Source organism: Strongylocentrotus purpuratus, unplaced genomic scaffold, assembly GCF_000002235.5.
Source record: "Strongylocentrotus purpuratus isolate Spur 01 unplaced genomic scaffold, Spur_5.0 spur5_scaffold_7, whole genome shotgun sequence".
In the NCBI taxonomy this organism is placed as follows: domain Eukaryota; kingdom Metazoa; phylum Echinodermata; class Echinoidea; order Camarodonta; family Strongylocentrotidae; genus Strongylocentrotus; species Strongylocentrotus purpuratus.
Genome location: NW_022145613.1, coordinates 38,436,118 through 38,464,108, shown reverse-complemented (window position 1 = coordinate 38,464,108; position 27,991 = coordinate 38,436,118). Strand labels below are relative to the sequence as shown.

Below are 27,991 nucleotides of genomic sequence, written 5' to 3'. Positions count from 1 at the left end.
AAAGGGTGCAGGATTGCACCTTTAAAAAGGGTGCAGGATTTAACCCCTAAAGGTGCTGCTATTGTTGCATCGGTTTGAACCCCTAAAGGTGCATAGTTGCACCATTTTTTCTTAGTGTGTGGCAGGTAATGGTATGGCGTTTCACGAGTTAAATATTAGCGACTCGTCCAAAGAAGCAGCTTTAAAGACCATGTTTGAATCGCATGTGCATAACCATAATATGACTTTGATTGAGTTGTTTTCAAATAAAGTCTGGTTTATCAAACCCAAACAGCCAAAAGTCCCATTTGTAGATATCCCACAGTAGTCTCAACTGCTGTAACGTAACATCGCCATATGCGGCATACGTATATTCCGAACTATTCGTCGCGAAGTCGGAAAACGTCGGAAATTTCGATGTTTTCAGTTTCATTACCTCTTTTAAGAGGTAATTTGCGTCTTCATTAATTGTTTCCACTCGACCCACAAAGTCGTACTCCACTTGACACGGATCACAAAGTTGATACATAGGTTTCCAATGCTCGTTGAATTCATCGACTGCTAAATGTGTGACATATAAGATAAACTCAGACCACGTCACGTTTTCGCCGCTCTCTAATTCCCTGAGAGTAGCATTTAATCTGTACTTGGTCATGATATCAGCAGCGTAACGGCGAAAATATTTCCCTCCGGGGTTGGAACGATATTTCCTTAATGACTCAAATTTATCCTTATATGCAGACAGAAGACGGATGAAAGGATTTCGTACAAATGTGAATTTCTTATATGATTTCAGGATAGTATTTCGTTCGTATTCAGGGTAATCATACAATGTCTGTAATACACCGTTGTGATGTGCATTGAATTTCGTGACCGATTCCAAATCAATTGAGTCGTTAGTAGCCACCATCATCAGTCGTTTCCAGTTCGTGCAGCTGGCCTTTGGTATAGAACAATATACGATTCGGTGTTTTTCATTAACAAACAACCGTTTAAGCGTATCATCTGATATTTCATCGGATGTGAGGCGTTCATATTTTCGACAAATTCGTTTAATGGTAGCTTTTCGTGATGTTTGATCGTCCTTTTGAACCTCCTCCTTCTCAGAATGTGACGGTATGACCACAATATCCTGTGTGTACAAAAAATTATAACATGCCAAAGTAAATCAAAGTATCGTAAAAGGGGTGCACTTGTAATAATGAATAAACAAAGGAACTGTTTACAGTAATTGCCTTGACATAGTCCCGGCCCCCCCCCCCCCCCTCCCCACTCAGTGTTATTTAGGGTACGCATATGCTTGTTACCTCTTTTTGAAAGCACTCCCTATCTGAGGACTGCCAATATTTCCGAACCCCCCTTTCGCGGGTTTTTCCTGCCTTAGAGACCCCCCCCCCCTAAATCATGAAAAATGCTCAATGTACCCCCCTAAATTCGGAATAATTTCTCAAGAGTCCAAAGAGATGAGAGAAAAAAAACACCCCCTTTTTAAAGAAATCTCCGGGTGAAAAGTAAATACACCCCTTTTTTTACATTTCTCGGGCCGGACTTTGTCGCACGAAAAGTACCCCTTTACCGGACATTTTGGTAACACGCATGGGGTCCGTCCGTTCTCGGAGTGGGGGGGGGGGGGGGGACATAGTTACATGTTCTGTCAAAATCATCCTTAACACAAAAACATTAACAATTTTCATGGCACAACTCCTAAAAACATTATCTTTATGTGAATTATTTATTATGGGGGTTCTGATATGGGAGTCAGTCATGTATACCATGCATGGCCTGGGTAAACTCTTGTGCTAATCCTTGTCAATCCATAAGCTTCTGAAAATGATTTCTTTTGCTCGAAGGGTTTGCCTCCCAATTCTCAAAAGAATGAAGAATATTTCTTGGGCAGCTCTACAACTTACAAGTGCGGTTTTATGTCCCTCCCGGAAAAAGAAAAACAATTATTTTGCATTTTGCGAAGTGTGTGATACATTTTGACGCAAAGTATAAAGAAAGGTTCAAGAGATCTCCATGAAAAATAATTTCATAACAGGTTCTTACAGCGAAATTTGAATAGAAAATGAGGGAAGAGCGATGCAAGATTTTGTAGTTGGTAATCCGGTCTTTGTATTTCTTTGAAAAATATATATAGGCCCCTAGACCATGGAGGACATTGTCGCCACATTATGCTTCGTAGAAAGCTGGGTTTTGTTGCCGTTAATACTCTAGTCACATCGGCATACGACTGCAAACCGACCACTGATCGATATGGTCCTTGCTTTTCTGATTCTAAGTGGTTTTTTCGGTGTATGGTCGGTCGGTCTCGTCGGTGTGACTTGGGTTTAATGGCAAGAGTACTCACATCAGCAGCTACAGTTTCACAGTCTTCATTGTCATCACATATTCCAAACGGTAGAGACCTACTGCTGCCCTGGACAGATCTTGAGAGATCTTGAACAGCCTCTTTCTTTAGAGCATCATGAACCAAGCTACTGTCAATACTGACACTGCTGATTGAATAACCTATCATAAGAATAACAGCGAGAATAAATTGGTAACTTGAAGACAAGTCTGAATTCTGGTTAACTTAGAGGTGAAATAAGCTGTTTCCTTTTTTTTTTTGTGAATGATTGTGGAAAAATGAATTATTATATCTGCAATATCGCGTAAAATGATGTTCTGGAAAATGAAAATTTCCTCATTATTCCGAATATGACTAGACATAGTTAACAACCAAATATTAATGAGTGTACATGTGGCCATAAACGTACATCATAATCTGCATGGGCACTGCTTTTCAATTTTGACATTTCTTCCAAACTTTGGTCAGTTTGTTCCGGTTCAAAATCTCTTAATACACAATTATTGTTAATTAATACACAGTCAGCCATTACCAATGAATGAAGAACAAGCAAGTTCTGGAGAGTATAGTCGCTTTAGACTTGAAAACAGTATGTAAAACGATACTCTCTTCATGTAGGTGATGAAGATTTTTATGATAATTAGTGGGTTGGAAACTTGGAAATGGTTTCAGAAAGATTAAAATGTATTTGTGACAACTAATATTGCGAGGCTTGTGCTTTAAAAAGGAATGTATTATGTGGCTTACAATGAAATTGAAGCTTCTGGATAAATATCATGTAATATAATTATGTTTAAGTCATCTAAGTTGAATAATAGTCAAATGCAAATTAAAATACAAATTCTATTCAAATTTTTGTTTCTATTTCAGGTTACAGACATATTGCCAGTCTTTTGTCTATCTTGGTGGTGACTAGGGTATATAATATAATTAGAATGTATAATAAGAATGCTGTTTATACTTACTAATGTCGATATCTCTGCCAATATTACCATACATGTATCCCGCTAGACAGGCTATAATCAGACCGGTCATATAGAGGAACGTCTTTCCAGATCTCACCGCGTGCGTCATCTTGGAGGGGCTAGGTTTAGCTTCTTTGGTAGTAGCTGGATCTTGCATGGTGGAGGTGGTGGTGGTGGCTGAGAGTGATGCCGTAGTTAGGCGTTGTTAAGACATCAAGAAGATCCATGAGTGGAAGAAGTATTGAAGTTGCACGGTTTGAAGACATTGTCTGCTTCAGATCTAAGCGTATAAGACAAAAAACAACAACAAATATATACAGTTCTGGTGACTGGTAAGATTCGGGATCGACTCTAGAAAGATATTAAATGCATATGTATAAAATATAGGCCTATACATTGTTATATTGAGGGCGCTAAGGGGTTTACCCATGAATTTACACATGGTTTCGCCTCGCTAAAATCTATTTGTAGGGGGCTTGAATATTATTTGTTTTTATTCTTAGGGGGGACCAAGCCCCCCCCCCCCCCCGCTCCACCCTTTAGAACCGCTACTGGGTATTAATATAAACGTCTTCATAGATAGGCAATGTAAGAATAGCTCTATTCCTGATATAGCTATCAAACCTGCTGTTGAGTATTATTACTCACATCACTGCTGAGATTTACCCTGCAATGCATCATGTACTCACATGTTCAAACCTTGAAGACCTTGTGCAAATTATTATGAAACGTCGTCGAGCGCGAATGGAGGTTGAGAAATGAAATAATCACCGAAAACTATAAAGACCACTCCAGTCAAATAAGAATATAATATCATAGCTTATAAGACATGAGGAGGCGCGATAGCTCAGTTGGTAGAGCAGTTGTCTCGTTATCCGGTGGCCGGGGTTAGAAACCAAGTCGATGCGCTAGTGCCCATTGGTAAGGCATTCGGGACCAGGTCCCTCGGAGAAGACCTGAAGCCGTCGGCCGTCTGGTTCTTACTAACAAGCATTAATTTTATGCTTTCTTAGCAGTCAGGTAAAATAACCAACCACCTCAAGACACACATAAAGGTTCACGTTCAAGTCCTCCTGTGCCGTAAGATGATCACTGTGACTGTTAGTGATATCAATGATACCATTGTGCTTATTAAAAGGTCTGGCCCACTGAAGAGCCCTGAGCAAACTTATCAACCATCCGTTGGATTCAACTCTTGTTTGTACGCCAAGAGAAGACATCGAGGGATACAACTCTTAATCAATCGATATATTTGACAGCATCTTAAAAGAGAAGTCCCAATTGAATATACCACAGCCAGACAATGCACATGTATGTCAAACATCTTACAGAGACCACAGTGGTACAATGTTCGTCCGGCCGGTGTGACCGCGCCGTTTGTCCTACCAGTTTCGTTTGTCCGTCGGACATAATATGCGGGTTTTCTGCTCGCACGGATCGTCCGAGGGACGATCCGTGCGGATTGCTATCCGCGCAGTCTGTCCCCCCATTGTTTTACGTTTATATTTGATAAAAGGAAGAAACTCGGCAAATCAATGTATTTAGACTCATTGTAAATCATGTGGTTGGCATTTTTTCTAGAAATTACATAATAATAACTCTCTACAATTTTTTAAAGCAAATGGGCCAGTCCTTTTGAAAGTAGAAGTGAATATTTTCTTTGAAACATTTATTCTATGAAGGCATACTCGTGATATTGGCCCCACAATTACTGTTGTAATCGATTGTACGTGGCTTCGTATACTTACGGTCAGATGAGCATCCAGGGGCCAGCCTTAGGGCCCAAGATGGGGTCCAGGGGGCAGAGCCCCCGGAATTAGCTCAGGGGTATGGGCATTTAATTACGGTTACATGAGCATACTTTCTTTTCTATTTATTTTTATTTAATTCTCTTTAATATACTTTGGGGTGGGAGGGGGGGGGGGCTTGAGCCCCCAAGCCCGCCGTTCCGCGGGACCTGACATGTCGGCCTCTTAATAGTAAATAAGCACATTTCTTGCCTGACTGTAAATTGTGATATATGTCATTCTACAACAAACGCATAAAAAATCGAGGAAAAATCCCGGAAAATTAGGCCATTTCAGCAACATCTGTATATCACTGGTATCAAATTAGAAGAAAAAAAAATCACTTTTAAAGTTTATATTGGTGGGGGGGGGGGGTAGGAACTGGCTGAATACTTACACCTATGGTGTCGAGGGGCTCTTTCTTCATTTTTTTGTTCGGTAATAAATAAGGTTAGTAGTGTGGGTGTCACTCAGGCGCGGATATACGGGGGGCGATGGACCCGCCCCCCCCCCCTCTTTGAAAAAATAAGAAAAGAAAGGAAAGGAAAAAGAAAGGAAAGGAAAAAGAAAGGAAAGGAAAAAGTAAAGAAAGAAGGGCTAAAAACACGAGTTAGAAGTAGACCCATCAGGGCACTCACTTATCCATATCAGGAGGAAAAATACACGGGGGCTCGGGGTGAATTAGCCCCCGAAATGCCAAAAAGAGCCCCCGAAAGTCATAAAAGTAACCCCCGAAATGTTTAAAGTATTTTTTCTCTGATCCGTATATAGGGAAAGGCCCTGGGGCAGCTAGCCATACTCCGATATTTGGGTCGTTTTCCGATCAGAACTAGCCCTAACTATCATTCCAGGATTTTTTGTTTCAGAACCTAAAACAAAGTTACCCAATCCCAGTTTTAAAAAATAGACTTCATTGAACTGTAATTAGGCTTAGGAACCGGGGGAGGGGGATTGGGGGCGCAGCCCCCCCCCCCAAAAAAATATATTGGGGGGGGGGGGGGTCAGAGATCATTGAGCCCCCCCCCCCAATATTTCTGGCGGGGCTTATAGATATCATTAATTGAGCCCCCAATCTTTTGGTGGGGCTTAGATATCATCGAGTCCTTAGGGGTTAAGATACCATTGAGCCCCCAATATTTTAAGTGGGGCTCAGATATCATTGAGCCGCCCCCGAGACTTATTGCGGGGCTCGGATATCATGAACCCCCTCCTCCCCAATCATTATATTCTAGGCATGAAACTCATGTATACCTATAATCTACAGACGTACCATTCAAATATAAACATTTTATAAATATCTATTTAGGGAGGAGAGAGGGGGGCTCAGACATCGGATCTCGCATATCATTGACCCCAAAAATATATTTGGTAGATCTCGGATATCATTTAAACCCCCAAATATTTTGGAGGGACTCTGATATCATTGAGCCCCCCCCCCCATATGTTGGTGGGGCTCAGATATCATAAGCCCCCCCCCCCCCCTCAAGTGTTTTTGATGGGGCTCGGATAACATCACGGAGCCCCCCGATATTTGTGTGGGGCTCGGATAACATCACGAAGCCCCCCGATATTTTTGAGGGGCCCGGATATCATTGAGCCACCCCTCCCCCCCCAAAAAAAAATATTTCGGCCGGGCTCGGTTATCATGAGCCCCCTCCCAATATTTTGTTCGTGCTGATGAGTTGAGGGAAGTGTATGCCGGAGATATTGACTTTGTAGCATTAACTCGGCAGCTAACAAGCCTCCAAGACGTGTGCGACGATGAGAGTAAACCTATCAAATATACATTAAAACAATCTGTGAGATTTTCAACAACAGTCCAATCTATAAGAGATCATTCTCAGAGGTGCACATCCTTCTTCTCATTTACCTTACAATCCCGGTTACAACGGCAACTTGCGAGAGAACATTCTCTGTCTTGAAACGGATCAAAACTTCTCTGATAAATACAATGACCCAAAGAAATCTCAACCAAAGCTTAATATTACACATATATAAATCTCGTAAAGATAAACTGAACTTGAAAACTATTGCCCAAACTTTGTTTCCAGGAACACAAGAAGACAAAACTTCTTTGGCACATTTGTCTGAGGCTGCATGAAAAGAAGAAAAGTCTGAAATTTTTCGCCGCGATGACATAGACGAGGAACAAAGAATTTATTTTCAGGTGCAAATTAAAGACAAAGAAGGATCTCAGAATTATATTTTTGGGTGGTGCCACATTTCCGTTTTTAAATATGTCCGATTATAGGCATGTGTGAATAATAAAAGTTTTGTTTTTCACGTTCCTGGGGTATTATTTTTTCCAAAGGTGTTAAATGTGTGTTTTGTCATACTTAATAAAATAAACTGAATATCTTATAATTCAACGATTTCTTCAAGTAGGCCTACTTTTATTAATTTCTTCAACTGCTTAAAAGTAAGGCTACAAATGCTTTGTTATTGTAGAGCTGTAGTGTGAACAGGCTACTTAGTAATTCACATTTATAGATTGGTTTACATCATTATGCTTGATCATCCTCTCCTATCTGTTTGTTTTCATTCCTCTGTTAGTCATCCTTTATTTGCTACCTATGATATTTGAATAATCATTATTTCCTTTTATTATATAGATGATCATGTAAATCCCTATATATGCAAAATAAACCCTGGAGGTTTAAAGTTGTAAAGCCCATGGCAGTTCAACACACGCAATCATGAAATAAAGGTGTCTTTAACGAAGTGTCTCTGTAAGTTTAGAACCACGCCCTGTGCCTACCCGCTCAGGCCACTCTACATTCAGGGGCGTCGCTAAAAAAAAAAGGGGGGGGGGTGTGGGGTTGAAGTCGGTGGTATTTTTTTATGTCGGTCGGCCAGCAATTTGTTCCCCTTAGAACTGTGACTTATTATCGGACAAAGAAACAGTTTTGAAAATTCAGACAATGATTTAGAGTCGGTTCAATGAATCGTCTTTTTTTTCTAATAATTTAATGAAACGTCGAAGCTCCCGCGCTTCGCGCGAGAGGGGGAGAAACTAAATTCAGACAATAAGGGTTAAGAGTAGAGAACGGTATACAACAAATTGTCTTCTTTCTATAATAATTTAATGAAACGTCTAAGCCTCCGCGCTTCGTGTGGGATGGGGAAACTGAATTCAGACAAGGATTAAGAGTCGAGAACGGCACAACAAATCGTCTTCTTTTCATAATAATTTAATGGAACGTCTAAGCTACTGCGCTTCGCGCGGGATGCCTTTCACCCATCCCCTCTCCCACCTAGGGAGCGCTTTGCGCACTCTTTAAGTGATTCGCTTGCTCAATACCACCCCGCCCTGAAATAAGATCCTAGCTACGCGCCTGCATTAAAATATATAGCTATGATGTTTACTAAGTTGACAAAATAATTTGTATATATTGATGTCGTCGACGACAATGACCATTTGCGCATAACAATTCAGCCTTTGGCCCCGGGTTTATAGGGTTAAATTTGTAGATATTGGAACATTTAATTTTGTCGGTAATTAATTGGTGGCTTGTTTTGTCGGGAATCGTTGACCTCTATCCCCCCCCCCCCCCCCCCCCCCCCCCCCACTGAAAAAGGACTAGCGACGCCACTGACGACACATCAGGCCTATACTTGCGTTTTGTGAGAGGCTCAAGTATCCGGGCCAGCTATTTATAGTTGAGTAAGTTTTGAAGAAAAACAAAAACGAGTACTCGCTTTCCAATCGTATTGGTTATTTGGGAATTTCGAATGTCATCAAATATGTTTTTTTCCTTTTAACATAATAATTGTTTTGCGACTCAATTCAGGCCTGACTAAATATAAACTTTTTCATAAGGCAACAGACAAGTAATTTAGTCATATACCTGATTAACATTTGAAGATTTCCTACACTAGTGCCTGGCCGTGCGTGTTCCATATTTGAACACTAAGTTGCACCTGAAATTGCAACATGTGCATTATAAGCTCCAAACGCTTTCTTTCATACAAATACACCAACAAAAAATCCCCAAAGCTTGAATGCATACTATTTCACAAGATGTAATTAAATAATATGAATTATATTAATGATACAATGTACACTGACATGTACATGCAAATGCATGATAATTTTTGCGCTTCTTGCTCCCAGCAAGATAGTTTCCTCCTAACATTTAATTTTGTTGCTGTTATGAGTTTATGAGTTTATATTCATATTTTTGTTATCAAACAGGAATAAATAAATGAATATATAAATACATTTGTACAATGATAATTGTAAAATGATGATAGAAGAACCAATGAAAATCGCAACTGATCTTCCCTAATTCCTTTTCTTTTCTTCCTCTTTGTTTTCTGTCCCTTTCTCTCCTCTTTCCCTTTCACTTCCCTTACTTCTCTCTCTCTCTCTCTCTCTCTCTCTCTCTCTCTCTCTCTCTCTCTCTCATTTAAGTTTGCTGAGAGGGAGGCAGGGGCCCTTCGCCCCCTAGCCCCGATCCACGCGATTTTGGTGGGATAATCGCAACTGATCTCTGCTTCTTTTCACCCTTTTCTTTTCTTCTTCCTCTTTTGTGTTTCATTTTAGCTCTCCTCTTTCCCTTTCCCTTCTTTCTCTCTTTTTTTTGGCGGGGAGGGGGTGGGGTGGTCGGGGAGGGGGCAGAGGCAAAGGCCTTTCTCCGCGATCCACATCTTGTTTGCAGAAAAATTGCAACTGATATTCCTTCTTTTCTTTTCCTCTTTTGTTTCTTTCCCTTTCCTTCCTTCTCTCTTGTTTTGCGCGGGGGGGGGGGGGGGGGGGGGGGGGGGGGGGGGGGGGGGGGGGGGGGGGGGGGGGGGGGGGGGGGGGGGGGGGGGGGGGGGGGGGGGGGGGGGGGGGGGGACAACAGCATGGGCGGCAAGGCCCTTCCGGCCCCCCAATCTCCTTCTTTTCGCTTTTTTCTTTTCTTCTTCTTTTTCTCTCTATTTCCCTTTCTCTTCTTTTCCTTCCTTCTCTCTCTCTCTTTGCTAAGGGGGGGGGGGGGTACAAATCGGGACAAATTGCAACTGATCTCCCCTACCTTTCTTCTTCCTCTTTTTTCCCCCTTTCCCTTCCCTTACTTCTATCTCTCTCTCTCACACATTTAAGTTTGCTGAGGGAGGCAGGGGCCTTTCGCCCCCTCCCCCCGATCCACACGATTTTGGTAGGATTAATCGCAACTGATCTCTGCTTCTTTTCACCCTTTTCTTTTCTTCTTCCTCTTTTGTGTTCCATTTTAGCTCTCCTCTTTCCCAACTGATATCCCTTCTTTTCTTTTCTTCTTTTGTTTCTTACCCTTTCCTTCCTTCTCTCTTGTTTTGCGGGGGGGGGGGGATGAGGCAACAGCATGGGCGGCAAGGCCCTTCCGCCCCCCCCCCCGATCTCCTTCTTTTCCCTTTTTCTTTTCTTCTTCCTTTCCTCTTCTCTCTTCTTTCTCTTTCCCTTCTTTTCCTTCCCTTCTCTCTCTCTCTTTTTGTTTGCCAGGGGAGGGCAGGCGAAGGCCTTTCGCCCCCGATCCACACCGCGTGGTGGGAAAATTCACAATTGATCTCCCATACCTTTCTTTTCTTTCCCTTTCCCTTCTCTTCCTTTCTCTCTCTTTTAAGTTTGCTGTAGAAGGGGGGGGGGGGGACAAGGGCCATTTGCCCCCCCCCCCGATCCCCAACTTGTTGGCGGGAAAACTGTAACTGATATCCCCCTTCTTTTCTTTCTTTCCCTTTATCTCCTCTTTTCCCTTTTTTCTTTCCCTTCTCTCCCTTCTCTCTTTCTTTTTGCTTGGGGGGGGGGGGGGGGGGAGGCAACAGTTTGGGAAGCAAAGCCCTTTCGGCGGCTCCCCGATCTCCTTCTTTCCCTTTTCTTTTCTTCTTCCTTTCCCTTTGTCTCTTCTTTCCCTTTCCCTTATTTTTCCTTCCTTCTTTCTCTCTCTCTCTCTCTCTCTATCTCTCTTTTGCTGAGGGGAGGGGGAGGGGGTGGCGAAGGCCTTTCGCCCCCGATCTCCTTCTTTTCCCCCTTTTCTTTTCTTCTTCCTCTTCTTCCTTTCCCTTACTCTCCGCTTTACCTTCTCTCTCTCTCTGACTCTCTCTCTCTCTCTCTTCATTTTTTTTTTGGCGGTTTGGGCTCAAGACCCTCTCGCCCCGCCCCCCCCCCCCTCCCCCATGGACCCGCGCCGGGAAGACCTGTAGTGTGGTCCCTAGCTAGCTGGCAAAGCTGAATATGGGTTATCCAGTCGGTTCATTCATTAAGTATAATTATACTTGTATTAGTGGGGGCTGTTAGGGATATTTTGGTGCAGATTCTTCCAAAGGCACCAAATTTGCCCCAGAGGTAGATTATACCATACTATTACGATTTCTGCCGGACGCCAAGAAGGGCGCTCTCTGGGACTGCCATATTGGGCAAATTTATTATGCATTTCACAGAGGAAGTTTGCATAGAAGAACTATGCTTTCTAATGGATCCGTACAATATGGCACAGCTTTAGGGGCCTGGGAGAGCCCCCACCGGGGGTTCCGGGGCGGAGCCCCAGGATGCTCTCGAGTTTATTTGACTTTAAAGAGCAAGTGTTTCTAAGATATAAAGAGAGATTATTTCTTCAATGAAGTGAAAGGACTCTTGAAAATAAAATAGCCCTTTCGTTTCATTTTAGAAATAAACTCCAATCCATCCCTTGATATTTAAATTGCACTGCTCCTACTTCGTGCTTTGTTCACACTCTCCCTGTTCTATAAAGGGTGTTTTCTCTATTTGATCATCAACAGAAGCAAAATGCTAGGCCACGAACTTTTCGAAGCGTGACCAGATTCTAAGTATGCTTAAATGGGGGCATTGATGTATGTAGAAAAACAGGATTAAGATCCCATGTAACGCTTCGAAATGTAAAGAAGAATGAGAAAACTAAAGTTGAGATTCGACCGTTATGTCTAGACGTTGCTTAATGCATTTCGTATTGGTATTATCTCCCGTCTGACAGTGATTATACACGTTATTTATATGGATAATAAAGATAAAGCTGTCCGGGTCTTTGAATATAATGCTTCAAACCAAATCGAACAAGCTGTTTATTTCTTTATTCATGGTCTGTTTTTACTGTTTATCTATTTTCCTTGCCAATCCTCGAAAACGAATGTATTATGCATTTCACAGAGGAAAGTTTGCATATTGATGAAACATATGGGCGCAGGCCAAGATTTAAACCCACTCAAGTGTGAATTTGGCGCATCTTCACTCATCTTCTTCAACTAGGAAATGGACTTCATTGTGTCCTTAGGACAGGATAGTGAAATAAAATTGATAAAAGAACATCATAATCAGATTATCCGACCCCGGAAACCCCATGAATTCATCAACTTTTATCATACTGGTCCTTTTCCTTTTGAAACTACGCTTGACCTTTAACTCGGATGGCGGCCATTTTTTATTTAGCCAATATGGCCAGCATGACAACCAGGAGACCTGCAATATTGATACAAGCAACATCATAATCAGATTCTCTGACCCAGAAAACCCCCTTACTATATATTTTTTTTTTATCATTTTAGCTCTTTTCCTTTTGGAACTACTATTGATCTGTAACTATCAGATGGCGGCCATTTTGGATTTTACCAATATTACCAGTATGACCCGAGGAGATCTCAAATCGATGAAAGAATATCATAATCAGATTCTCTGACCCCGAAAACCCCATAAATATATAAACTTTTATCATACTAGCCCATTTTCTTTCGTAACTACACTTGACCTGTAACTATCAGATGGCGGCCATTTTGGATTTGACCAATATGACCAGTATGGCAGCCCCAAGGAGATCTTAAATTGATGAAAGAATATCATAATCAGATTCTCTGACCCCCAAAACCCCATAAATATATAAACTATTATCATACAACCGCTTTTCCTTTTGGAACTACGCTTGACCTTTAACTCAGATGGCGGCCATTTTGGATTTGCCCAATATGGCATACCCAGAGGGTGCCCTTCTTGGCGTCCGGAAGAAATCGTAAAAGTATGGTATAATCTACCTCTGGGCCAAATTTGGTGCTTTTAGAAGAATCTGCACCAAACAACCCCTATTTAGCCCTAACAGCCTCCACTATATTGACTATAATTATGTGTGGACTAGAGTACGGACATTCGGTGCGGCAGGCGGGCTATTGGTGCGAGACCTCTTCCGCACGGATTGTCCGTCAGACATTTGAGGCGCGCACGGAATGTCCGACACGGACATTCTGCGCGGATAAAATCCGCACCGATCGTCCGCTCTCGATCGATCTCTAATAGTCGGACGATCGGTGCGGGTTACATTCTACGCGGTCACACCGACCGTCCTGTCTCCTTTCAGTGAATGTCAATAGTGTTTTGATGAATTGAGAAGCTGACATTCCCAGAGTCACGAAGACCAGGAGGGCGTTTCAATATGATAATACAAATATAAGTTAAATTTGGTGAGATAAACTTCACAATGAAGCCCGAAGCCAAGATTTGTACCTTTATATCGATTTTCATTTATAAGTTGAAGATAAGAAAAAGGAAGGGTGAAAAAGGAAGGGTGGAGAAGGGAGAGAGGTGGAGAGCACTGGCGTACTGGTGGGGGGGGGGGGCTTGGGGGGCGCCAGCCCCCCTCCCAAATAAAATTGAACCATGACCAAGTAAAGAAAGAGAAGAGAAGAAAGAAGGAGATAAAAAAGAGGAAGGAGAGGAAAGAAAGGAAAAGAAAGAAAAGAAAGAAAAGGAGAAAGAAAAAAAAAAGGAGAAAGAAAAAAAGGAGAAAAAGGAAACATAAGAAAACAAACAAAACAAAACAAGACAAACGAAAGAGAGGAGAGAGAGAGAGAGAGAGAGAGGGTGGTATTAAGAGCCTAAGAGAAGATGGGTGGGAGTAAGAGAGCAAAGGGAATGTTGGGTGGAGTCGCCACGTCGAAGGGGCAAGAAAGATACGCATAGATAATTATGTTGCTGTGTCGGGTCCGCTGTGTCGGTATTCTTGCTCTATCTAGCTCGTGTACTATATCAATTTAGAAGTTTGAAGTCGGTGAGATGTTTAATGTCGGTCGGTCGGCAATTTTTTTTTCTCCCTACAAACTGTGACTTTTTATCGGACAAAGAAAAGAAAAAATTAATTCAGACAATTTCTCTGATAATTTAATGAAACGTCAAAGCTTCCGCGCATCGCGCGGGAGGGAGGGAAACTGAATTCACACAAAGTGAGTAGAAATCAGTACAACGAATCGTCTTCTTTCTCTAATAATTTAATTAAACTTCAAAGCTCTCGCGCTTGGCGCGGGAGGGCGAAAACTGAATTCAGACAAGGATTAAGTGTCGAAAACAATACAACGAATCGTCTTCTTTCCCTAATAATTTAATGACACTACAAAGCTTCCGCGCTACGCGCGGGAGGGGGAAACTCTATTCAGACAAGGATTAAGAGTAAAAATTTAAGGAAACGCATCGTATTTTTTCCAAATAATTTAATGAAATGTGAAAGCAAGGATTAAGAGTAGAAATCAGTACCACAAATCGTCTTCATTCTCTTATAATTTAATGAAACACCGAAAGCTTGCGCGCTTCGCGCGGGAGGGGGGGTGGGGAAAACTGAATTCAGACAAAGATTAAGAGTAAAAAAATCATTTAAAGAATCGTCTTCTTTCTCTAATAATCTAATGAAATGTCAAAGCTTCCGCGCTTTGCGCGGGTGGGAGGACACTGAATTCGGACAAGGATTGTAAGTCGAAAACAGTACAACGAATCGACCTCTTTCTCTAATAATTTAATGAAACGTAAAAGCTTCCGCGCTAAGCGCGGGATGGGCGAAAACGAATTCAGGCAAGGATTAAGAGTCGAGAACGGTACAATGAATCGTCTTCTTTCTCTAATAAATAAATGAAACGTCATAGCTTCCGCGCTTCGCGCGGGAGGGGCGAAACAAGAATAAAAAGTATAGAACGGTACAACGGATCGTATTCTTTTTCTAATAATTTAATGAAGTATCAAACCTTCCGCGCGCGGGAGGGGGAAAACTGAAAAATAACTTAGTTCCTGGCCCCGGGTTTACAGGGTTAAATTTGTAGACATTTGGACATTGGCATTAATATATTTGTCGGTAATTGGTGGCTCGTTTTGAAGGTAATCGGTGGCCTCTCCCCCCTCCCCCACTGAAAAAGATCTAGCAACGCCCCTCATAACAACACAGTTTATACACTCGATATAATTTTTAGTACAACTGGTACCGGACCACCGTCTTTGTGCATTGTGCGGCAACGAACCTAATACAACGTCTCATTTCCAGGAAGTGCCGGTGGACTATAATTGCGCAAAATGTGGTTCTCGCATTGTAAAAGATTCCTACTCTTGGAGGGGGTAGGAGAAAGCAATTTTATGTCATATTACTCCAGGAAGTGCCTGAAAAGGCGTCTAATGTGGTTCTAAAATTGCAAATGCTTCCTACTCTGGGAGGGGGTCAAAACCCCCTCCCAGACCCACCCCCGCTTGGTCGTTCCCCTCGCCGCTAAAGCCTCGCTCTGTCGCTTCATCAGGTTTTACATATATTTCACCCTATGCTACCCCCCGTAAGAAACTCCTGGATCCACCACTGGTGCCCATACCCATTGAGCTTCGGGGGCTCCGCCCCCTGACCCCCCTGATGGGGCTTTGCCCCTAGACCCCACTTTGAAAAACGTTCAGCAGGGCCTGCATGTTAGAGTGGGGTGATGCGGATTTTTTTTTTGCCAGCCCCCCAAACGTTTTTGCTCATTACGCCACTGGTGGAGAGAGAGAGGGAGAGAGAGAGAGAGAGAGAGAGGAGGGAAAAGAATGAGAGAGACCGATTAAAGTGGTAAGAGAGACGGATAACAACAGTGTTGGAAGGAGAAGAAATACAAAGGTATAGAAGAGGGGAGTGGCTTCGAGTAAAAGTTCTCTTATTCTATACTACCTTAAGGCTTAAGCCTGGCTTCCAGCCGGATTATCAAATAATTCACTGGATTAGATTAGACTGAGGACCTCTCTTATTTACGCCCATTGGATATTAATTGCGATTCCTTTAACGTATCTGTATTAGTTACAAGGAAGTATTGAACAAAAATCCTACCTCTTTGGTTGTATCAAGTTATGCATTTCTAATTCTGTATACTAATGACCGAGTATAAAAACACTAGTATTACATTCCGCAAGACCGAACACGTTACCCGGGGGTGAAATGCTATTCGTAAACACGAGAATAGAATATACCTACTGTACCTATAAAAGCTATACGACGGACAAAGAAAGAAAGAAGAAACAAACGAGCTATTCTATTAAGTACACGAATAAACATCCTTTTTGTTGATGGCCTAAATTGAATCAAGAGTTGACAGCTAGGCCTTCGGGTTCTACTCGATGAAAAGGGCCTTAAACGACTTGTAAGAACTGACAGTATTGATCATGAAATAACTACGCAGAGCGCACCAATTCACACTACACCTTTTGATTCGAGGGGTGACTTGGACAGCAGCGGGTATCCTAACAACTGCTTGTCTTTGTATTCGTCAAGTAGGTAAACATTTACGACAATATCTAACAGGGAAAATGAATATAAACTTGGAAATAGACGGGATAACCCATGAGAACTCATAGCGATGGAGATACATTGTGTACATACATTGTAGCCTATATGAACATAATTTTTTGGTCAAGGGAATGAACCACAATACCATGATATGCCTCCATATTTATTTAAAAATATCATAATATCAGTCGTTGTTTTAAAATATATACAAACATCAACCGCCAGCCGACACTACATTGATGACCATTTAACCTAATTACGAAAGTATGAAGATAGCAGACGTAAGCAGGTAATGAGCCAAAAACATGGGGGCGGGGGCTGGGCTAGTGGGGAATGAAGTATTGTACGCAATGCATAATTACGACTCATATGATGTTTTGTACCCTAATACTTCATTCTATGTTATATAATACATGCTATGTTATGTTATTAGTATCCCTTGCAGATTCTCGAGTGAGGGGTGAGGAAAATATCCGGGGACTTTGTCCCCCAGCCCCCCCCCCCCCGGAATTACTGACTCTGATTGCAGTAGTATATTTTACATGTCTTTCCCAAGTTTTGAAAGTTATTTCATGATATTGCAAACTCGATGATACAGGGGATTGGTATGGGCCATAGGGCTAGGGTTTGCGAGAAGTTCCCCCTTATCGTATGAAAATCTTGATAAAACAAGTATTTCTTGCATTCAAAGCTATGTGGGAAGTGAGTATTCGGATGAATAAGCAATTTTTAAATAACAGTAATAAATACATTTATTAAAGGTCCTAAGTCCCATTTGCAGGCCCAAAAAATGAAAAAGTTAAATTCCAACTGCATTTGAAAGATAATACTAATTTAGAACTTCCCTAAAAAAGGTGGGGCTTGAAAATGTCTTCAAGTGGGAAAATAGCGACTATAAGTGTCAAATCGACTTTAGGGCTATAGAGCCCAAAAGTAATAGTCTTGATTAGTCAGACAATTGTACCGAATGGTCATACGTTTTATGCTGCGCAAAGATTCAATCAGTTTAATCTTGGCCATCACAAGAAGTGGGTTATTGATGTAGACAAATGCTCATGTACCCTTTACAACTCTTTTCATGTATGTTATTACCAAAGAAGAAAAAAGCCAGTCAGTCACTCAATAGTGTCTGACAGTGAAGTCTAGCAAGTAAATGGGTTTCCTTGCATAATTTGAATATGAGGACACTGCTAACATATAAATTTCACAGATAGGACATACATGACATATTCATAATTCCTGCAAAGTTCTACAGCGTTTGAGGTTGGCTGCAAAAGGGAATGTTACTCACTACTCATTCAAGGCATGCAGATCTTTGTCCCGGCCTTTAATGCTTAGATGTAGGCTAATAAGTTTCCAACTTAATGCACTTGTAACAAGCAAATCATCCAGTGTTCTTTATCATTTAATCGTGTTGTCTTTCCTGACAAAAGACCAACCCATCTAATAAAATAGAAAAAATCCCTCATCCATGACCCCCATATTGTACAATGGAACCTTGCGTTTGATACCATTGACCATGGTATCCTCCTCAGGAAACTAGAGCATTATGGAATACGTGGTGTAGCATTGTCTTGGTTCCAAAGCTATTTGTTTGACAGGACTCAATTTGTTGTGGTGGATGGTAGTAGTTCCCAACTTGCTTCTATTAAATATGGTGTACCTCAGGGTTCTGTTCTTGGTCCCCTGTTGTTTTTAATTTATATAAATGATATAATACACTCGTCAACATTATTCTCATACTCCCTGTTTGCTGATGATACCAGCTTGCTGCTGGTTGATAAGAAGGCTGAAGATTTATTACTAATTGCAAATCAAGAGATTCAGAAACTGTATGCATGGTATTGTTGTAATAAGTTATTGTTGAATGTTCAAAAGACCAAATGTGTTATTTTTCGCTCAAAGGGTAAAAAGCTTCCAGATGGTATTACTTTTCTTAATGTTGGAGGCCATGATGTTGCGCTTAGTGAAAATGTTCAGTTCTTAGGGTTAACTATGGATGAACATTTATCTTGGAAGAATCATTTAGATGTTGTATGCACTAAGTTGTCTCGAAGTGTAGGTGTCATTTTTAGATTGAAATTTATTTTACCTGAAAGAGTGCTGATAACATTATATAATAGTATTATTCTTCCTTATTTGACATATTGTAATGTTGCTTGGGGAAACACTTTTAAGTCATATCTTGATAAGTTTAGAGTATTGCAGAAGAAGGCAATAAGGCTTATTACTAATTCTAATTATAGACATCCAAGTTCTCCATTGTTCCTTCGATTAAGAATGTTACCACTAAGTGGACTTGTGTCAATCAATTGCGTATTGTTTATGTATAAACTTCAGTTTATGCCTCATGAATGTACGTTAAAAGATTTATTCCGTACAAACTCACAAATTCATAATTATAATACACGTCAAAGGGGTCTTATTCATCAGCCTTTTGCAAGAACAAATATCACTCTGACCTCTTTCCATATCTCTTGCATCAAAGAATGGAACAGTTTGCCTGATGATATAAAATATAGTACAACTCTTTCTAGGTTTAGAAGGTTATCTAAAACGTATCTACTTGGAAGACTGACATAATTCTACTTTGTATCTTAATAATTTCTCATTCTCAAATGCTTATAGACCACTAAGGACTGTGTGTGTGTGTGTGTGTGTGTGTGTGTGCGCGCGTGTGTGTGAATATTTTTTTGTGTTCTATATTCTGTAGCTTAGTTTGTTTCCATCCCTTGTATAAACATTATATTCTTTTTATTCACCTTGCCATATCGTTAATGTATGTATTTTGTTGACTACAGGGCCCCGCTCACAAGCTTAGCTTCTACAGGGGTCCTAAAACCATTCACTTAATGATGTACTATTACCAGTCTCTTTTTCATGTAAAAGATTATATCATGTTTTGTGTGGTTTTGAATAAATGAACTTGAACTTGAACTTGCACCCACAGCTATCCTTGACACAGGACAAAGACATCAACACGGACCAGTGCACTTCATTGTACCTTTAACAGCCCATTTTTATATCGACAGGGACTGTGGACTGTATTCATTTTTAAATCTATAGACCCCCAAAAGTAAATATGAACATTCATCAGCCTGTGATGCATTGCTGTTGACCTATAGGGTTCAACTGAATTGGTGCGAATAAGAGGCGAAACACACTCAAAATGGCTCCAGACCATGCGACAATTGGTGACAGAGCATTCACAACTGCTGCTTTCGAAACTGTGGAACGACCAAGAATTCTCTTTAACAAGCAATCTTTCAAAAAAACATCTCAAAACCTCACATTTTTTTTGTTAAAAACACAATTGTGAATGCATGTATATGGAGGATGTGCTGCATACATACATTATCAGCTGCACTCGCGTAAAAATAACACCACTAATTGGCAATATATCAATGCCAGCAGAAATTATAATTAACTTATATTTATCATATGAGAATACACGGTATACACCAGATGGTGGAGTGCACTCATTGAGTATAGTAAGACCTGATTCGACGTCTTTTAATTGACACGGACGCTGCTACAAATATGGATTTTCCAAGACGATGAAAATATGTATTGATCATTTCTTCCTTCCTCTAGACTAGTACCATAGTAGTCCAAGGTAATCCACACATAGCACCTTGAGTCATCTATTCCATGGTTAAACTCTCACCGAAACTGCATGAAAGAAAGCTTGTTCTGTACTGTACAGTACGCACTTGTACATGAACATGTAAAGTAAATTAACATGTGATGCACATTTATCCGACATTTATACTGTTATTCTGCTATCTTATCATGTTTATCTCTTACCTGAAATTTGCGAAAGCATCCATTGGAATAGGCTGTGAAAGTGGCGCCCGGTATAATGCAGTTGTATGTACACTCACTCACTCAGCTATAGACCAGTCGACTTGTCTGAATCTTACATCTCCTGTCAGATGTTTCTTTTAATGATCAGTCGATGTATGATGTCATGAAGCTCCGGTTACATGCTACTCACATTACCGCATGCTTCCATGTACATTGGTGTAACCATTACATAGATCCCTCGATATACAAAACACATTCATAGAACTGTATGATATGTACGTGTATACGGTAACTCGTGAGAGAATGAATTATGTCTTACACATCATACTGTACTCCGACCACTTCATTGTCCACGGATCGTTCACTTCTCGTTGCATTTGAACAAAAGGCATTCTGATATCCGTGTGACTATTTACTAGCAACAAACAATGGTCCGTGCTCCGGACCATGGTCGAGCAATTGGAAGCGTACTGACTGAAGCCTATTCTAAATTTATTCTAAAATCTTTCTAGGGCTTACAAATTCATACTGAATGATACACGTACGTCAGCGGCAGAGCGACTTTCAAAGTGGGAGGGGGGCACCAACAAAAAAAGGCACTTTCTAAAGAAAAAATGGCCCCTACAAAGGGAAATCTCAAAGTTTAAATATAGACATTGATATGTACCCCTACATTGTGATTACATTATAAGGGATAATTTCAATATTTGTTTCTCTTTATACATCATACTTAGCAGTTGGGTGTGATGGTCTGAATATTCATTTGCGAGCTATAGGAAATATTCTAAGATTTGTGAGGTCGCAGTGCGAAAAATTACATTTTATAAAGAGGATAATTCCCAATCCTAATGGGGTTATAAGCACAATGTGCTCATGTTCATAACGGAAGACTGAAAAGGTAACATAATTATATCATCTATAAATTCAAGCAAGAGTAGCGAGCGAGCTTCGGGTAAAATTGCTCTCAGTCGCTTTAAATTAGGGACTCGTTTAATGATGAGAGGAAAAGAGGACACTTTAGTATCGGAAAGGATAAACTAGACACTGTTGGAAAAGAAAAGGAGCACGTGTAAAAGTTCAAGGGTAAATTTCAGAGGTTAAAATGAGGCACTTCTTACACCTGAAAAGAGTTCACAGGGATGAAAAAGGGCACTCATGAAAGTAAAGGGGCATCGATCAGCCTTTAATAGGGGCATTTATTGAAGGTGAAAGGGGGCTTTTATGAAAAGGGGGAAATGCACGTATCAAAAAGAAAAAGAGGCACATGTTAAAATAAACGGGGCCCTTATAGATGGAAAGGTTTAATTATGAAAAGGGAAAGAGGCACTTATAGGAAGTAAAAGGGGAACTTATAAGAAGGAAAAAGAGAAGTTATTAGAAAGGAAAAGGGGCACGAGTCAAATTAAAAGGAGCAGTTACTAAAGTTGAAATGGGGCACCTCTGAGAATGAAAATGGGCATTTATGAGAAGGGAAAGGAGCTCTTTTTTGGATGGGGGCACTTATCATAAGGAAAAGGGGCACTTATTAGAAACAAAAAGGAGCACATGTTAAAATAAAGGAGGCACTTATCAGAGATGGAAAGGGGTAAATATGAGAAGGGAAAGGGGCACTTGTATGAAGGAAAATGAGCATTTATTAGAGGTGAAAAGCGGCATTCATCAGCGATGGAAAAAAGCACATATCAGGAGGGGAACTGGGCACTTCTCGTACCTGAAAAGGGGCACTTACTACAGATTAAATAGGGCACTTATGATAATGGAAATGAAACTTATTGCAAAGGAAAATGGAAAATTGTCGAAGGAAAAGGGCCATGTGTCAAAATAAAAGGGGAACTTATCATAGATTAAAAGGGGAAGGGGCACATTTCCTATGTAAAGAGAGGCACTTTGGGCGTACTTGAATAGTGGGTGGGCACTGTGCCCCCTTCTCTGCCCCCCCCCCCCTGGAGCGCCGGCGATTTTTTTTTTTTTTTTTTTTTTTTTTTTATTTTTTTTTTTTAAGGATGTCACCCCCATCCCCGAGAGTTAGAAAATCATCCCAAATTTGTTTTAATGTTGATCTATGGGTAGGGTCCATATCACTGCATATAGCTATTTTGCAGGCGCAGATTACTAAAGCCTTGTGCAGAGCCTATACAGTGCGTCCCAGAAAAAACGAAACCGAGAAGTATCGATGTTTTATCATATCTTAATCACAACTATAATTAATGAATGATACATATTTGGAAAGCTTAGAGTCTCTTCTTTCATGTGATGCTACTCAGATAATGTATATTTCACGCATGAGTGATTAAAAGCAATTTGAAGGAAGGAAACCAAAAAGACATTTGGCGGGCGGTATCTGAATTTCGAAGAAAAATTCACATTTCTAGAAAGTTGAGTTTCTGCCCTTTCATATGACACCTCAATCAGGAAAAATGAGCGAGGAATGACAAAGTTCTGTTTGTTTAAAGTAGTGCTTGCATTTCCATAGTTGTATCAAACGAATTCGTTTTGACTGGCTGCCTGCCGTATCAATAAACGAAATTAACAAAAGACTTAAATCCGTTTCGTTGACAATCAGCCGTAAACGAGAGTCATCATGCATGGCTGATTGTCAACGAAACGGAGTTAAGTCTTTTGTCAAATCTGCTTTTTGCTACGGCAGGCACCCAGTGAAAACGAATTCGTTCGTTAAAATTATGAAAATGTAAGGGCTACTTTAAACAAACAGAACTTTGTTATTCCTGGCTCATATTCTTGATTGAGGTACCATATGAAAGAGCAGAAAATGAACTTTCTAGAAATATGATTTTTTTCATTGAAATTCAGATACCGCCCGCCAAAATACTTTTTGGTTTCCTTCCTTAAAATTGCTTTTAATCACTCATGCGTGAAATATGCATTATCTGAGTAGCATCACATGAAAGAGGAGACTCTAAGCTTTCCAAATATGTATCATTCATTAATTATAGTTGTGATTAAGTTATGATAGAACATCGATACTTCTCGGTTTCGTTTTTTCTGGGACGCACTGTATATGTCAGTCTCTGGCTGTGCAGACACGCACGACTGGCAAGAGTTCGTGCCTGCGAATTCGGTATGAATATAAGTTCAAAACTCCAGTTTGTTTTCCACAGCAATCACAGTATAAAAGTAAACAAATAAATACAAGGCCTATAATAATCAAATTACAAAAGAAAAATCGCCAAACAAAACACAACGCCGGGAACGATGATTTACTATAAGGAATTCAGTTGAAACAATCATAATGGAAAAAATATTACACATTTTATTGATGTGGAGGGAGCCAACAGGAAAACAGTTGAATAGTCTTGGGTCTAAAATTAATGATTTACACTCAACATATAAATTCAGGAAAAAATGTAGTATTCAATTTTTGTTTAATAAAACTAAATGACAAATTATATTAGGAAAAAAATATATATAAAATGATATTGGCCTAAATAGAGCAAAAATATATATGTATATTTCATAGACATTATACATAAAAAGGATCAATGTTCATTCTATCTCTACCATCCGTTTCACCGATTCGAGTATTTATTTATCAGGTGGTGTTTTCGTTTAAAGCTTGCGTGTTAAAAATTGGAGTGACATTGATTTTTTATTTCATTGGGTAAATGAGTCTACAGGTTTGGGCCGGTTATCAGACTTTGATTGTCCTGGAAGCGAACTTTTTTTTCCTACGAACTTTTATACCTGGCGCATGCTCACATACAAACTTTTATACTTCACGCATGCAAGGAGGTCACAAACAATTAGACTTTAATTACTTATTGCTTTGCCTCACTATTTATAAAGGCAAAAAACTAAATAAACTGAGATTTTAACCCCCACGGCAACTCCAAGGTTCTATTAGTAACACGCTGTCCTTATCGATTGAGCTAACGATGAGTTGATGAAAGATTGCTTTGTATAATTACTATCACCCTATTGACCGCCCTACCGGATTCCACGTGCGCATGCGCTGGTTTCCTTCGCGAGTGCGCATGCGCAGGTTCCCCTCGTGAGCTCAAAGTTCGTAGGAAAAAAAAATTCGCGTCCTGGAAAACTTTCATCAGTTGGGGATAATGATAACATTTAGTTTTTAAGCTTCTACCAACCTTAAATTTGTTATGCAAGCTTGCGTCCACTCATGTGGACTTTCTCAAGCTAAGAGCCACACGTTTGCTTCGCTGCACTGCCTGGTGTCCTGCGATCACTGGACCAAATATCGGTGACAATAGGTACCCAGAGTCCCTGTTTAGTGATGGCTTAATCCTCTTAACATTGGATTTGAGGATGTCCTCATCATAGACTTTGAAAGTAACTTCTGGTCAAGAAAGGTGAAAGAGTGAGAGTCCAAATGGATTAAGAGGATAAAGCCATCGCTAAACAGATACTCTGGGTACCTATTGTCACCGATCTTTGGTCCAGTAATCGCAGGACATCAGGCAGCTCAGGAATTTAAGAAAATGGGTTTAAACAACATTGAAATAAATATAATAAAACAGTTATATGAAGGCATTCCATTCTCATGGAGAACTCTTTTGAATTATATGAAAATCCTTGTGATGATACCGAATTAAGTTTAGAATTTAGTATTAACGGAAATCCCCACTCTTTGCAAGGCATAACATCAAAATATATCTATAGTACATTGTTAAAGATGAGAATGCAACTTAGAACGTACATATGGTCGAAAATGACACGAGAGCAATTTTCTTAAGACCCCGAAAATCCACTCTGGACAGAAAGCTGAGGGAATTTCAATATAAAATGTTATACAAATAAGCATCTATACACTTTGAAACATGCAGTGAGCAATCTTTGCTCCTTTTGCAATAAACACGAAGAGACCTATGAACATCTATTTTTTATCTGTGAAAAAGTAGCAAATATTTGGAAGGACTGCGGTGACCTTTTTGCTTTATCAGTGTTAAAAAAATCTACATTGGCAAGAAATTCATATCGGGATAAAAAGATCCAATGCGGGAGAAGAACAACTGTTAAATCACATTAGTCTTTTAACAAAACATGTGATTTTGATATAGCTTGAGGTACCTGACTTTTACAAGCTAAGCTTTTCTTAAGGTCTCCTTGTCTTTCTATTTCATTAAAATGCATTTTATGAACTTGCTCCTTTTATGTACTATGTCTTAATGTTAAACATTTGTTAAATTGTATTACATTTATTTTTTATTTGTCTCCTCAATGACCTCGTAACTGTGAGGCCCCAGGATCAAAACCGTGTCGAAGTGCTATATTAGTGCCCTTTAGTGAGGCATTAATCCTATTTACTGTCAGTTATGACTTAAGGACGTAGGTCCCCTAGTTGATAAGCATAACTAGTATGCACATGCTTTAGCAGTCACACAAATTACAAACACTCGCAAATTAATATTCAATACAATCTGAGAATGTATACTATTATATAGATATTAGGAATAAATCATTGTCAAAATCATTCCATAAATTGCGGTAAAACAAAGTTATTCCACCTTTATGACCAACAGTGTAGTAAATTGTCTCATATATTATAAAAACAGACATATCTTATTTTTTTCTTCTTAAGTATCCGTACTAATATATTACATATTTGATCAAGTATACAAACTGTGATACAATTCTACAACTTTGGGAAAAAAATAGATTTTTCAATATAGCAAAAAGTAAAAGGTGACGGTAATACTTCATATTATTTTTTTCTCTAATACAACATTATAAAAAGGAACATTTTTTTTACAGTTACTGTATAAACATATCGTCGATGCAAATTTATTAGTTCAATATAAATTAAAGGTAATACAAAGTTTTGGTAATTTTTGAAAATTGGGTGGATAGTAATTCTTTACAATTTTTATATATATGGATGCCCCTGTGGATGAATTATAAGCACAACAATTTTTAGCCCCTAAAACACTTCTGCTTTTGAGAAAAATGGAATATAAAAATTTACCGGTGCTCCCGGTAAATTATAATAAATTTAAAATAGCGCCTACGGCCGTACAATAGTAGCTGCGACCATGAAAATCTCAGAATATGTAGTTGTGATATATAATTTCCAAACGGGAATAGCTAATCGGTTGATTTCAGTCAAGAAAAATTGTTTTATAGGTTAATTAATATCTTGACCTTGAGAGGGAGCTATAAAGCATAAAGAGTTGATTATTGACATTTTCATAACTTTAGACTCGATTGCAACCGCGACAATGATCACTAAATATTGTCGGATCGCATATGCTTCCAATATTTTTATTTGAACCAAATTCATGACCTCATACCAAAACTTTGTATTACCTTTAAGCAATCTGAATGAATATTTTCTTATATAAATACAAAAATAAAAGGTGAAGGTGTAAGGCTCTCAAGAAGGGAATCAAAGGCAACAAACGTGATTAACAAAAGACTTAACTCCGTTTCGTAGACAATCAGCCGTAAATGAAAAACTTCATGCACGGCTGATTGTCAACGAAACGGAGTTAAGTCTTTTGTCAATTTTGCTTGTTGCTACGGCAGGTAGCCAGTGAAAACGAATTCGTTTAATAAAATTATGGAAATGCAAGCACAGAACTGTGTCATTCCTTGCTCATTCTTCCTGATTGAGGTATCATATGAAAGGGCAGAAACTCAACTTTTTATAAATGTGATTTTCTCTTTGAAATTCAGATACCGTCCGTCAAATGTCTTTTTGGTTTTCTCTCTTCAAATTCATTTTAATCACTCATGCGTGAAATGTGCATCATATGAGTTGCATCAAATGAAAGAGGAGGATCTAAGCTTTCCAAATATGTGCAATTTATTAATTATAAATGTGACCCAGTATATGACGCACTATATATATAATCAGCCCCACTGGGATAAAGTTTCTCGTCTTTTATAATGTAATGGCAGATTGCCCTTTATTTTTACTTTTTTATATTCAACTTTTGTTTTAGTTCTCTACAGCTTTACATGTTGTTTTGTTAGTTGGAAACTTTCCAATTTGACCAATTTGACCAAAACCAATACATGATTTAACAATATGATTTAGCACTCTCGTTCCAAGTGCAATTTCTTGTCGACTGATTTAGCACTTTGAAGTGCGCTTATAATTGTAGATTTACCCCATCTACGGCAAGCTTTCCAAGATAATGCAACATTCCTTATCCCCGTAGGCCCGAATTCACAAAGGTGGTTTGTCGACAAACCTTGGTTTTCGTACGTCATATGACGCGTTTTTACGCGTTTTTTTTACAAACCTGGTTTGTAAAAACGCGTCGAAACGCGTAATATGACGCACGAAAACCAAGGTTTGTCGACAAACCACCTTTGTGAATTCGGGCCCTAGAGTTTTGTTTTCATGATTTATGTTGGCCTACTTATATGTACTTGAAGTTCGCAAATAAAGTTTAAGAAAGCACATTTGCGCGATGAAATAACAAAAACATCCACGAGTTATATCCTTCAGTTAGTTTACTTCTCTTGTTTTAGTTAATTAATGAAAAGTATTCAAAAATAGCCAATGATTATATAAACTTTTTAAAATGTGAGGTAGAAGGAGTAGACGAAACAATGACGTACGGGTAATTTCAATCAGATTATATTTTTCTTTTGCTCGTTAGA

At 39.7% G+C, this 27,991-nt stretch overlaps 1 protein-coding gene across 1 annotated transcript; it reads right to left on the bottom strand.

Annotated features, from left to right (window-relative positions):
* Positions 1–41: 41 nt before the first annotated feature.
* LOC100888946 (carbohydrate sulfotransferase 11) lies at positions 42–20,814 on the bottom strand. The gene is made up of 4 exons (XM_030974422.1): positions 20,405–20,814; positions 3,295–3,574; positions 2,330–2,490; positions 42–1,111 (listed from the first exon to the last, which is right to left on the bottom strand). Exons 2-4 carry the CDS (start codon positions 3,449–3,451, stop codon positions 242–244), a joined length of 1,188 nt encoding a protein of 395 aa, XP_030830282.1. The 5' UTR covers positions 3,452–3,574; positions 20,405–20,814; the 3' UTR covers positions 42–241.
* Between the last annotated feature and the right edge of the window lie 7,177 nt (positions 20,815–27,991).

Coding starts and splice junctions, on each gene's coding strand:
- LOC100888946 (XM_030974422.1), bottom strand. CDS start 3,451: ATGCAAGATCCAGCTACTACCAAAGAAGCTAAACCTAGCCCCTCCAAG. Junction 2,491..3,294: donor TGGCAGAGATATCGACATTA/GTAAGTATAAAC, acceptor TTCTTATGATAG/GTTATTCAATCAGCAGTGTC. Junction 1,112..2,329: donor GTGAAACTGTAGCTGCTGAT/GTGAGTACTCTT, acceptor TTGTACACACAG/GATATTGTGGTCATACCGTC.